The following is a 10,379-nucleotide window of genomic DNA, read 5'->3' on the forward strand; positions in this document are numbered from 1 at the left end:
ATTATAAATAATTTAATAGTTTTTTTATAAAGAATAATATATGTTCTAATTTCTCATATATTAAAAAATAAATAATTTTATTTAAAAAACAATGTTGAATTTCGCAAGTTTTTTATATGTCTACTTATAGAAAAATAAATAACATCAGAATTATGAAATTATATAATTTTATTCGAAGCATTTTTTAATGAAAAACAAATGAAGATTTTAAATATGTATAAAGTTACATAATCCGATGTATTTCAAAATTCTCAAAAATTGTTAAAAAAGTGTCAAAAATTGTAAAAAAAAATGCAGTTTTAATGCAAAAGCTATATGATAAATATCATAAAAAATAAATATTTTAAGATAAGTAAAAATCTTAATAAAAAAACAATTAAAAAAATGATTCAAAATCCAAAAAAATTAGTAATATAATAGGTAAATATATAAAAGTTTTCATTTTTAGAAATATTAACATAATAACGCATTATCTTCTAATTATACTCTTGATATAAAATCGAAATTTTTGCTAACAAATAACTTTTAATTCTGCTATATTATCACGAATTAATCATTTTTTGATAGTTTTTTTTAATTCTAGGTAATTGAGAAATATATAGTGTGTATTATTTAAAAATAATGAAATATTTTAAATATTATTTTTTTTTAATCTAGGATTATGTTATCAAATTATGAAATATTCTACGAATGTATTTTTAAAATTAATTTATACTTATGAAACATTATTTTCATACTAACAATATTAATATATATATAAATATTTATATCTAGTATGTAAATCCGCTTGTGGTGCCATCGTACGACTATAATAATCAGTAATTTGAAGTACATTTTGTTAATACTACTTGTATGTCTCTAACTCACGATATCTATGATATTCGTAAAAGATTTTTAATACGTAATATTTAGGTGTCTGTATGTCATATTGTATCTGCATTGCGAATATATGTATATATATTTATATGCATTTATATGCATGTGAATATAGTAAGAAAATTGTGAAAAATTAATATTTCAGTGCATGGAATAGAAGTTTAAATATAATTATAGACATTAATCAGAATCTGACACGTTGATATAGTAGCAAAGTATTATCTCAGTACGTTGCGTTGAGCAATATCATTTTTACTTATCTCTTATTAATAGTCTTTTAATTAAAAGTTTTTCTTGTAATTACAAAGTGCCCATTTTTGGGCCTAAAAAGTTGTAAAAATTGCGTATATTTCACGAGAAGATATGCCAGATAGTGGTGCTGTTTATCAACCTACAACAGTAGGTTATACATATGATAGCGGAGGTGATGGTGCTGGAGGTGGTGGCAGTTTAAGAAGTGGTTTCTGGAGGATCATATCAAGACATAAACTTAGCTCTAGAAAATGGTTTGAATGGGTATTACTCTCAATTGCTTTATCATTTTTTATTGCCGGTTTAACGACGATGTTGGTCAGTTTTGTATCAGATGACACATCACAAGAAAATAAAATAAAGGTAATTAAAAATATTCAATAATGTTTTAATATTATGGTTCTTATTTTTTTTATATGAATATTTTAATCTTCAGGAATATATATGAGAATAATATGACGTATATTTAAATGAATTTACTGCATTTGCAATAAATATTATTTTTTATATTCAAAATAAATACATGATAAATATATATGTATTTATTTAATTTTTCTAGTTATTGTTGATTTGATATTTAAAAATTTGCAATAATTTTTATTTGTTTTTGTATCTTAATGTAAAATATTTCATTTAGTTTATATTTTAAAAAAGAAGTTGTTCTTTATTGTTATAAATTACATTTTATATAATAATAGTAATAAAATATTTGTTTTATATTTATATAAATGACAAAATTAAACATTAGAGTTTCATTAATCTTATTTTCGTTTCTTTTCTTATTATATAAGTTCATATAAAATTTAAAATATAAATTTAAGATGAAAAATAAGAAAAAGATTATTATTTTTGCTATATTTATATATATATATTTTGCTTAATGCTTAAATTATATATTTTTTTAATATATTTATAAAATTTATAAAAAGTTTTATAAAGTTTATAAAAACTTTTTTTATTTTTATAATAGATTACTTTGTCAGTTAATTTCATATTTCGATATGATAGATTATCAATTCTATATTTGGATTATAATAGATTATTTTATCTATATTTTATTTANAATTTATATAAAAAGGTAAATGAACATCCAACGACGTCTGCAACAAGCATTGAAGAACATATTGAAGATGCAACAAAAAGTTCAATAGCCTTAAGTGCTAGCATGATTTTAGTAGGACTTCTACTAGGCTTTGGTTGGGCTTGGTTGCATTTCTTCCGTCGTGGTAAATCTCCAAGAGGTGGAATGGCTGGAAATAGTGGTCAGGTAAGCAATACATTTTTAATATATATATATTTTGTGTTTGGTTTTATTTACCGGAAGTCATCCAAGTCTTGGCTCGTACGTTCGTTTCTTTATCTTATATACGCGTTGCTATGAGGAAAGATGTTGGGCGGTTTGAATCCATCAACTGACTTGCTGGTGGGTTCCACTTCGCAGTACGGACCAGTACTTACGGAGTTGCCGAGTCAACTGAAGCTGAAGCAGACAAATTCTCATGATACTCCAGCAATACCACTTTCGGATCAGGAAGAGGAAACACGTACTTTAATGCAGGATTCTACAATTCCTTCGGTTCTTTCTACTGGTCCTAATACCATTACTAATCAAATTCCAGGTTGAGTACAAAGGTTAAATGCATTAATGTATAGTAAGAACACATGATGTGAACACTTATAATTTTACATGGATCAAGTTTGAATTGTAGTTTTTGCTATTTTGTAAATTGCGTGATTTATTTACTAATAGGAAAATTATTTTTTTTTAAATTTTTTCTAGTAGTAATTTTAATTAATGTTTATTTTATGAATTTATTTGAATTTCTTGAATGCCTGCATTTAAAGTATAAGATGATTTATTTCTGTAAATTATCAGCACAAATTTTAGCATAACATATCATTTATCATACTTTTTTTAAATTTTATTCTTTAATTTTTATATACATTCCTCCACTCCGTCCATTATCATTGACTAATATGTTAGTTAAGCATTGAATCCAGATAATTAACAAATAAAAAGATTTAAAAGAATTTATTTAAAATATGATACTTTTAGATATTATTTTTATTATTATTTAAATATATGGCATAGTTATTATAAATATTAATATCAGTTGTCTTGATATGATAGTAATTTAGTAATTAGTCTGATAAATATTAATTGGTCTGAATTGATCAATTATGAATATATGTATAAAAAAATAATATTTTATATTATTCTGCCCAGTTAATATAATGGCAGTATTACATGTGACTGACAATATTTGTAACATATTCGCTCATTTATATATTGAGAGAAAAATGAGCTCTAATACATAATTGTATTAGTAAAATAAAGGGATATGTATATATTAGGATAACATATAACATAAAAATTATAATGCAAAGTAATTTCCTTTTTCAAATTAAATTGGAATGGATATATATGAGATATGGAGCAGTAAAATACATTGCACAATTTTTGTTATTACATTACATTTATTACTTTATTTTTTTTATACTTATGTTATTTATAGTTAGTCTTATATATAAACAATTTAATTAATATATAGGATGATTCTCATAATTCGAAATTGTATTTTTATTTGATTGTAGTTAGAAGAAAATGATAGAAAAAGAAAAATGAATAATTCACAGAAAATTATATTTATTAATTATTTATGTCACAAATCTAATGATACATGTATATTTTGTAATTATGTTATTTTTTATATAAGAAATATACATTTCAGCCTACATAAAAAAAAAAAAAAAAAATTAAAATGATATAGTAAAAAATGATTGATTTCGATATTCAAAAAGAATGTCTTTATCAAAAAAGATAGTCAAAGTACTTTGTAATAATTCTTTATATTAAAAAAGATCTATCTATATTTTTTACAATCAATGTTATCAATATTTTTTTATAATGTTTTATTATAAAATCAAATAATTTAAAATACTTTTAATAATATTCTAATTACATAATCATATAATGTATTAATATTAATATAATGATAAATATTTCAGTATATATTTTTTAAAATGATGAACATATTCATTTGATTTAAATGTGAACATTTTAGATTTTATGTTTAAAAAATAATATATATTTATCTTCCTAAACTCTGAAGAAATACATCAGAATAATTGCAAAATAATAACTAAAATTTAGTTAATTCAGTTAATAATGTTTAGAATGTAAAAAAAAAAGGTATGTTTTTTAATAAAGATATTCTTTTAAAATATTTAGCTAATCAATAATTTTTCACTTATTATTTATAATATTTATAATACTATATATTATTTAAAAAGATTATATTATATCATTTAAAAAAATGTGGTTGTGAAAATATGTCCTTTTTGAAACATTTTTTAAATATTTTCATCTAACTTCAACCAAAAAAGATATACAATCTGTTTCAGTTATATGTATAATATATGTATATTCTATATACATATATTATAATAAAAATACATTTTTATAAATATTCTAAAGCTTTGATGAAATTTTGGACTCTATTTTATTAACTTTTAGTATATCAATAGACAATATTATGTATATACATATAAGTATATACATATAAGATAATCTGTGTTTAAGATGTTTTGATTATCAGGTACAAATTTTAAATAATTATTGAAATATTTTTAAATAATATACAATTTTTATTTATACATAACTTTATTTATTATTAAAATTGCATTTAAGAAAAAAGAACAATTTTTTTGTGTATTAGAAATATAATTATTAATAATCATTTAATTTTTCTTTATTATAAATATTTTATTTATTAAAAATTTTATGAATATAAATATTTAAAGTATAGAAATTAAAGAAATCTTAATTTTTGTCTGGATTCAATGCTATCATAAAATGAATGTAAATTAATTATTTTAATGATTTACGTGAAATCCGTACTATTTTGATTAATGATTTATTCATTTATGTAACTATTCTTATTACATGAGAAAAATAAACGATTAAAAAATTGTATTAATATAAATTTTTTTATTCCACTTTTTTCCGTGTACGGATTTCTAAAAATATAATAAATTGAAGTATTTTTATATTTAAAATATAGCAATTTTATCAAATTATTTAATTTATCGAAATTAATATTTAAATAAAATTAATAATAATATAATAGTAAATAAAAATTATATAGTTAATCTATAACATTACACATTATAATTTATAAGTTATTTATAATTTAAAAAGTAAATGTTAATTCACATTTTTATACTAATTTTTGTGTTCATTTCAATATTTGAAATCTTTGAAGCTTTTGTAATATTTTATATTTATATGCCATATCAATATTTGTATTTCTGCGCATGCGCATAGCGTGTAGAAAAGTTTGTTATTATATAATTTTAAGAAAGCGCAAAAGGTTATGTTGTCTTCGAATTATATTACTGGTTATCGACATGATATAATTTTTATTTTATTTAGAATTTTAATTTATACAACATTATATATATAATAATTTTTATAAAATGAGTAAAAAATTAAAGCTAAATGATGCACTTATAACATCAAGATCTTTACGATCAGAAAATAAAGATCACAATAAAGATATATCGACAACAACGTCAAAATATTTTAACGATAAAGTTATTTCTCTAAAAAAATTTGAAAAAAAAAAACGTACTCCAGTAAAAATTAAATATGAAGAAATGAAAAATATAACTGACTCAAAAATCAATAAAATTGAAAATTTACAAGAGGTTAATATAAAAGAAGATATAAATGTAATAGATAAATGGGAACCATCAAATTGGGAAACTATTGTAGAAAATATTAAAGAAATGCGGAAATACAAAACAGCACCTGTAGATGAAATGGGTTGTCACAAATGTACAGATCCTAAAGCTACTGCTAAAATTGCTAGATATCAATCATTAATTGCATTGATGCTTAGTAGTCAAACTAAAGATCAAGTAACTCATGCAGCTATGCAGAGATTGATTACTTATGGTTGCACTCCAGAAATAATAGCAGGTACTCCTGATGATACTCTTGGAAAACTTATATATCCAGTTGGATTTTGGAAGGTGTGTACAATTTATATCTTAGTAATTAATTTAAATGTGTTTAGATTTAACATCCAATTATATAAGATATATAAGATATATTAAATATAGAATTATATATAATATAAAAATATTATTTTCTATATAAATTTATATATAATATAAATTTTGATTGATTTTTATAAAAAAGGATTATTTAAATATTATTTTATATATTCAATAAAATTTTATTTTTCAGAGAAAAGTAGAATATATTAAAAAAACAACAACTATTTTAATTGATAAATATGATAGTGATATTCCTAAAACAATAAAGGAATTATGTCAGTTATCAGGAGTGGGACCAAAAATGGCTCATATATGTATGCAAATAGCATGGGGTGAAGTTTCTGGTATTGGAGTGGATACACATGTACATCGTATTTGTAATAGATTAGGGTGGGTAAAAAAACCAACTAAAACACCAGAAGATACAAGAATTGCAGTGGAAGAATGGCTTCCAAGAAATCTTTGGAGTGAAATAAACTATTTACTTGTTGGATTTGGTCAAGAAATTTGTTTACCAAGATTTCCTAAGTGTGATGAATGCCTAAATAAAGATATATGTCCATTTACAAAAAATACAAAAAGTGGTATGAAAAAAAAGATATAATACATACTATAAAACTGTTTATTATATGCTATTTATAATATTTAAGAAGAAAATTTTGAAAAACCTAACAATTTAACTTTTTTTTTTTGATTTCCCAATGCGTTTCTGAGTTTTTTCAATTCTTCTACGTTTTCTCATACTTTCTTTTCTATTTTTCTGACGTTCTAATTTTTGTTTTTTTTGAAATGCTTTACTTTTTTTCACTTGTTTTAATGCAGCTTTTTTTATTGCTTTCTTTAAATCTTTTCTATTGTCAATTTGTTTATTTTTTATATTTTCTTTTGAATTTTTAATTTGTTCCTTTTCCTTTATAGACATTCCTATAATTTCTTCATCATTTTCAGAATTTTTATCACTTTCTATTTCCCTATTCCTTTCTGAATTATTAGTACCTTTATTTTCACCAATTAATGCATTTTTTTCTGCTAAATCATCAATATTTAATTCTAATATACTAACAGTATGTCCTTCTGTTTCGTACTCTTGCTGAGATAATAATTGTTGAATTTCAGGAATGTCACGATTTGACAATAACTTTTTGTAACGTTCTCGTGTCTGTAAAAATAATAATTTATTATTACATGACATTAAATTTTACATGTATGTATACTTTCCTCATGTTTAATTCTTTTTCTTTCTTCTTTTAATTGTTGTTGCAATTCTTCTTTAGCTTTTTGTTGTCTTTGTAATTTTCTTTTACGAAATCCTTTCAGAAACTCTCTATTATAAAAATATAAGATAAACACATCATTAATAACATTTTAATTCGTAAATAAGATTAATGAAAAACTAATAAAAAGTAAAAATTACCGTCTTTTGTTCTCGTCAAATACAAGATTAATTTTCCTACGTTTTTTTGGTTGACTAGACATTTTATTTACATTAAATAATAATGGTGGTTTTGGTATTTTTGTATCTAGCGCCGTATATACGTAAGTATTTTATTTATAGGTTATGTTGATAACCTATAATTACTTCATATAGTTTTTTAGTTTTCTATATAAAATAATATAAATGGTATAACATATATTAATATAAACTAAAATAAATATATTAATATAAACTATTTAAAAAAAAAGAAATTCTTTAAATTCTATTATTTTACTCATTATTCGAAGAAATGATTGTGTAATAACGTTATATTAATATAAATCTTAAATTATACATATAATCTCACTTTGATTTATTTTATTTGTAAAGAAATAAGATGTGTTTAAAAAGAAATATAATTTCTTAACTTGTAAAAAATGATATTTTTGATCAAAAATAAAAAATTAAATATAACAAAATTAAATTAAATGAAATAATATTTTCAAAACAAAATTTACCATGTGCTTCTTTTAATATTTGATTGATATTTATATACTATTTTTCATCATAAAATATATTATTATAAAAAAGTTTTGTCAAATATTATAATAATATTAAAATTTTAAATTATAAAAATAAATGTATATGCACATTTATATTTATAAGAATGTTGAATTGTATAAGAAAATCTTTTTTAAAGTTATGATAATTCATAAAAGATAACTCGTATTTTCATTTAAGTTGAAAAATAATTAAGAAAAAAAGAAAAAATAATATTTTTATTTGAAATAAAAATAAAAATATTTTTCATTCAAAAAAATTTATTAAAATAAACAAATTAAATGAATCAAGTTAAAATCTAGATCAACTAGCATTGTATTTAGGTTATAATTTAATTATATTAATATTTTTTTTATATTATTGAAATAAAAGGTTCATAAATATTCTATAATATTTAAAATATCATTATTACATAGTTTAATTATATTTTTTATAATTATTTTTATTATAAATGAGTAATACTCGATAAATATAAGACCAACTATGAATTCTTTATATAGAATACCTAATTGCGCATGTGTAAGAAATCATTTTCATGAAAAGAATCCCTCAATCTAGTAAGATGTAATATCAGAAAACATGTTGAATGTAGTGTGTTGATTTACTGCTAAGTGGAAATTGTTCGTTATTTACGCCGAGAATGCATCGAGTGTAAGTGATTGGTTCTTTTCACGAGATCAGTCGGTAGGTGGGTAGTCACAGGGCGGGGGCTCTATTGATTTAAATTTGGTTTGCCGGTGCGCGTGTCAATACTTAACACAGTGCCGCGAAGAGCGCGCGCTCAAGCATCTACGGTTTTCTGGTCGTGTCGTGCGGATCGAAAGGTTAGGCCCTTCGTGGTGCAGTCAATAAGATATGACGACTAATCAGAAAAATGAAACAAACGACAATGTGAAGAATTTAAATGGACCCATCCGTTTCGAGAGTATTGTTCCAAAAGAAAGGTCAGTTTTGTACCGGCAATTTCTAGTTTGTGTCAGTTCATATAAATTCCGGCGTGCGCTCTAGAAACAATATTGCAATAAATTATCACACAAGAGCTACAATCTTGATAAATTAGTTACTGCCACGCCTTGAGTATTAGATGACTCATCGACAGATGTTGCGAATATAAAGCACCCTTCGTATTCGAGCATGAAAGAGAAAGAAATCGATCGATAAAATTTGTCATTCGATGACAATTATGATTTCATGCTCAAATATCATAATTTATTTTTGCAACAAATGATGAAAATGTCGGAATGGTTAACTTCTTTTATTATTTTTGTTATTAAATAGTATTTTTCCAACAAAATCTATTTACCGGGTACTTGCTATCTACAGACTAATGCTGTTTCTACCGATTGGTTGCTCGATCAGTCACGTGGTGCAAAAAACGCGCGCGCCAAGGGTGTTACAAAAAATCTTTCTTCTCAAATTCTTTATTTTTTTTTAAATAATTTAATTCTAAATAAAAATATATATTAAATAATCATATTGTTTTGAATTTTTAAAGACAAAAAATATTGAAATGGAATGGATGGGGATATAAGGATTCCGAATTTCGTGTGACCGAAAATAATATTATTGAATTTACTGGTAATAGGTAAGTTTTATAAATATTTATTCATTTATCTTTGATCGATATAATTTAGATTTTAATATTAATATATGATAAATGTTTTATATATCTATATTTTGATTAAATATTTTATATTATGGAAAAATAAATAAATTTTAAATAAATTTATTTATTAAATTTTATTAAATATTTATTAAATTTTAAATAAATTTATTTATTTTTATATGTTATAACGAGTTAACGTTATAATAAATTTTTAGAATAAATTATATTATTCTATAATTTTCATAAATATTCATTATATGGATATTTCATTATAATTAAAAAAGAAATTATATAATATAAAAAACATTAATGATATACAAAATTGAAAAAAAATAATATAATTGTTTTTCTATATACATATATTTTATCTATTATCATATTAAAATTAAATTATTTTTTTTATTATAAATTTTTTTAAAAAATGAAAGTTAATATTGTTTTTTACATTGATATTAATATTTTTTTACTTATTATATTTATATTGATATTGATATTATCATTATCATATTAAGTTTATTATATTTTCAGATTTTATATTTTTTTCATTTATGTATATATATTATTTATATATGATTTTAATAATTAATTAAAAAATAAATTTTTACT

The 10,379-nt window shown here is 21.5% G+C and overlaps 4 protein-coding genes across 6 annotated transcripts in view; 3 read left to right on the forward strand and 1 right to left on the reverse strand.

Moving 5' to 3' along the window:
* The first annotated feature begins 884 nt into the window (after positions 1 to 884).
* LOC102680471 lies at positions 885 to 3,596 on the forward strand. Of its 2 annotated transcripts, none has more exons than XM_006613207.2 (3): positions 885 to 1,491; positions 2,207 to 2,395; positions 2,516 to 3,596. In XM_006613207.2, the coding sequence occupies exons 1-3, from the start codon at positions 1,240 to 1,242 to the stop codon at positions 2,750 to 2,752; spliced, it is 678 nt and encodes a 225-aa protein (XP_006613270.1). In that variant the 5' UTR covers positions 885 to 1,239; the 3' UTR covers positions 2,753 to 3,596. The 2 variants fall into 2 exon arrangements, with proteins under 2 accessions (XP_006613270.1, XP_006613271.1); XM_006613208.2 differs by having other exon boundaries at positions 2,570 to 3,596.
* A 1,862-nt stretch (positions 3,597 to 5,458) lies between these two features.
* On the forward strand, positions 5,459 to 6,867 carry LOC102680935 (endonuclease III-like protein 1). The gene is made up of 2 exons (XM_006613211.1): positions 5,459 to 6,165; positions 6,383 to 6,867. Exons 1-2 carry the CDS (start codon positions 5,608 to 5,610, stop codon positions 6,794 to 6,796), a joined length of 972 nt encoding a protein of 323 aa, XP_006613274.1. The 5' UTR covers positions 5,459 to 5,607; the 3' UTR covers positions 6,797 to 6,867.
* LOC102680699 (nucleolar protein 12) lies at positions 6,801 to 8,798 on the reverse strand. Of its 2 annotated transcripts, none has more exons than XM_031509306.1 (4): positions 8,673 to 8,798; positions 7,607 to 7,792; positions 7,411 to 7,516; positions 6,801 to 7,351 (listed from the first exon to the last, which is right to left on the reverse strand). In XM_031509306.1, exons 2-4 carry the CDS (start codon positions 7,666 to 7,668, stop codon positions 6,869 to 6,871), a joined length of 651 nt encoding a protein of 216 aa, XP_031365166.1. In that variant the 5' UTR covers positions 7,669 to 7,792; positions 8,673 to 8,798; the 3' UTR covers positions 6,801 to 6,868. The 2 variants fall into 2 exon arrangements, with proteins under 2 accessions (XP_031365166.1, XP_031365165.1); XM_031509305.1 differs by lacking the exon at positions 8,673 to 8,798 and adding an exon at positions 8,125 to 8,161 and having other exon boundaries at positions 7,607 to 7,793.
* The window catches only part of LOC102681073 (alkyldihydroxyacetonephosphate synthase), a 12,386-nt gene continuing 10,762 nt past the window's right edge, over positions 8,756 to 10,379 (forward strand). The window contains exons 1-2 of the mRNA XM_006613212.2: positions 8,756 to 9,111; positions 9,663 to 9,752. Of these exons, the coding sequence (XP_006613275.1) occupies positions 9,023 to 9,111; positions 9,663 to 9,752 (179 nt within the window). The 5' untranslated portion in view covers positions 8,756 to 9,022. The remainder of the gene's footprint in view (positions 9,112 to 9,662; positions 9,753 to 10,379) is intronic.

Source organism: Apis dorsata, unplaced genomic scaffold, assembly GCF_000469605.1.
Source record: "Apis dorsata unplaced genomic scaffold, Apis dorsata 1.3 scaffold_137, whole genome shotgun sequence".
NCBI classification, from domain to species: Eukaryota; Metazoa; Arthropoda; class Insecta; order Hymenoptera; family Apidae; genus Apis; species Apis dorsata.

Excerpts from the sequence above, each read along its gene's own strand:
- LOC102680699 (XM_031509306.1), bottom strand. The coding sequence starts at position 7,668 with ATGTCTAGTCAACCAAAAAAACGTAGGAAAATTAATCTTGTATTTGAC. Across the intron at positions 7,517-7,606 it reads TTTGACGAGAACAAAAGACG|AGAGTTTCTGAAAGGATTTC; the intron begins GTAATTTTTACT and ends TTTTTATAATAG. Across the intron at positions 7,352-7,410 it reads GAAAAAGAATTAAACATGAG|ACACGAGAACGTTACAAAAA; the intron begins GAAAGTATACAT and ends TTATTTTTACAG.
- LOC102680935 (XM_006613211.1), top strand. The coding sequence starts at position 5,608 with ATGAGTAAAAAATTAAAGCTAAATGATGCACTTATAACATCAAGATCT. Across the intron at positions 6,166-6,382 it reads ATCCAGTTGGATTTTGGAAG|AGAAAAGTAGAATATATTAA; the intron begins GTGTGTACAATT and ends TTTATTTTTCAG.
- LOC102680471 (XM_006613207.2), top strand. The coding sequence starts at position 1,240 with ATGCCAGATAGTGGTGCTGTTTATCAACCTACAACAGTAGGTTATACA. Across the intron at positions 1,492-2,206 it reads CACAAGAAAATAAAATAAAG|GTAAATGAACATCCAACGAC; the intron begins GTAATTAAAAAT and ends TTATATAAAAAG. Across the intron at positions 2,396-2,515 it reads TGGCTGGAAATAGTGGTCAG|ATGTTGGGCGGTTTGAATCC; the intron begins GTAAGCAATACA and ends CTATGAGGAAAG.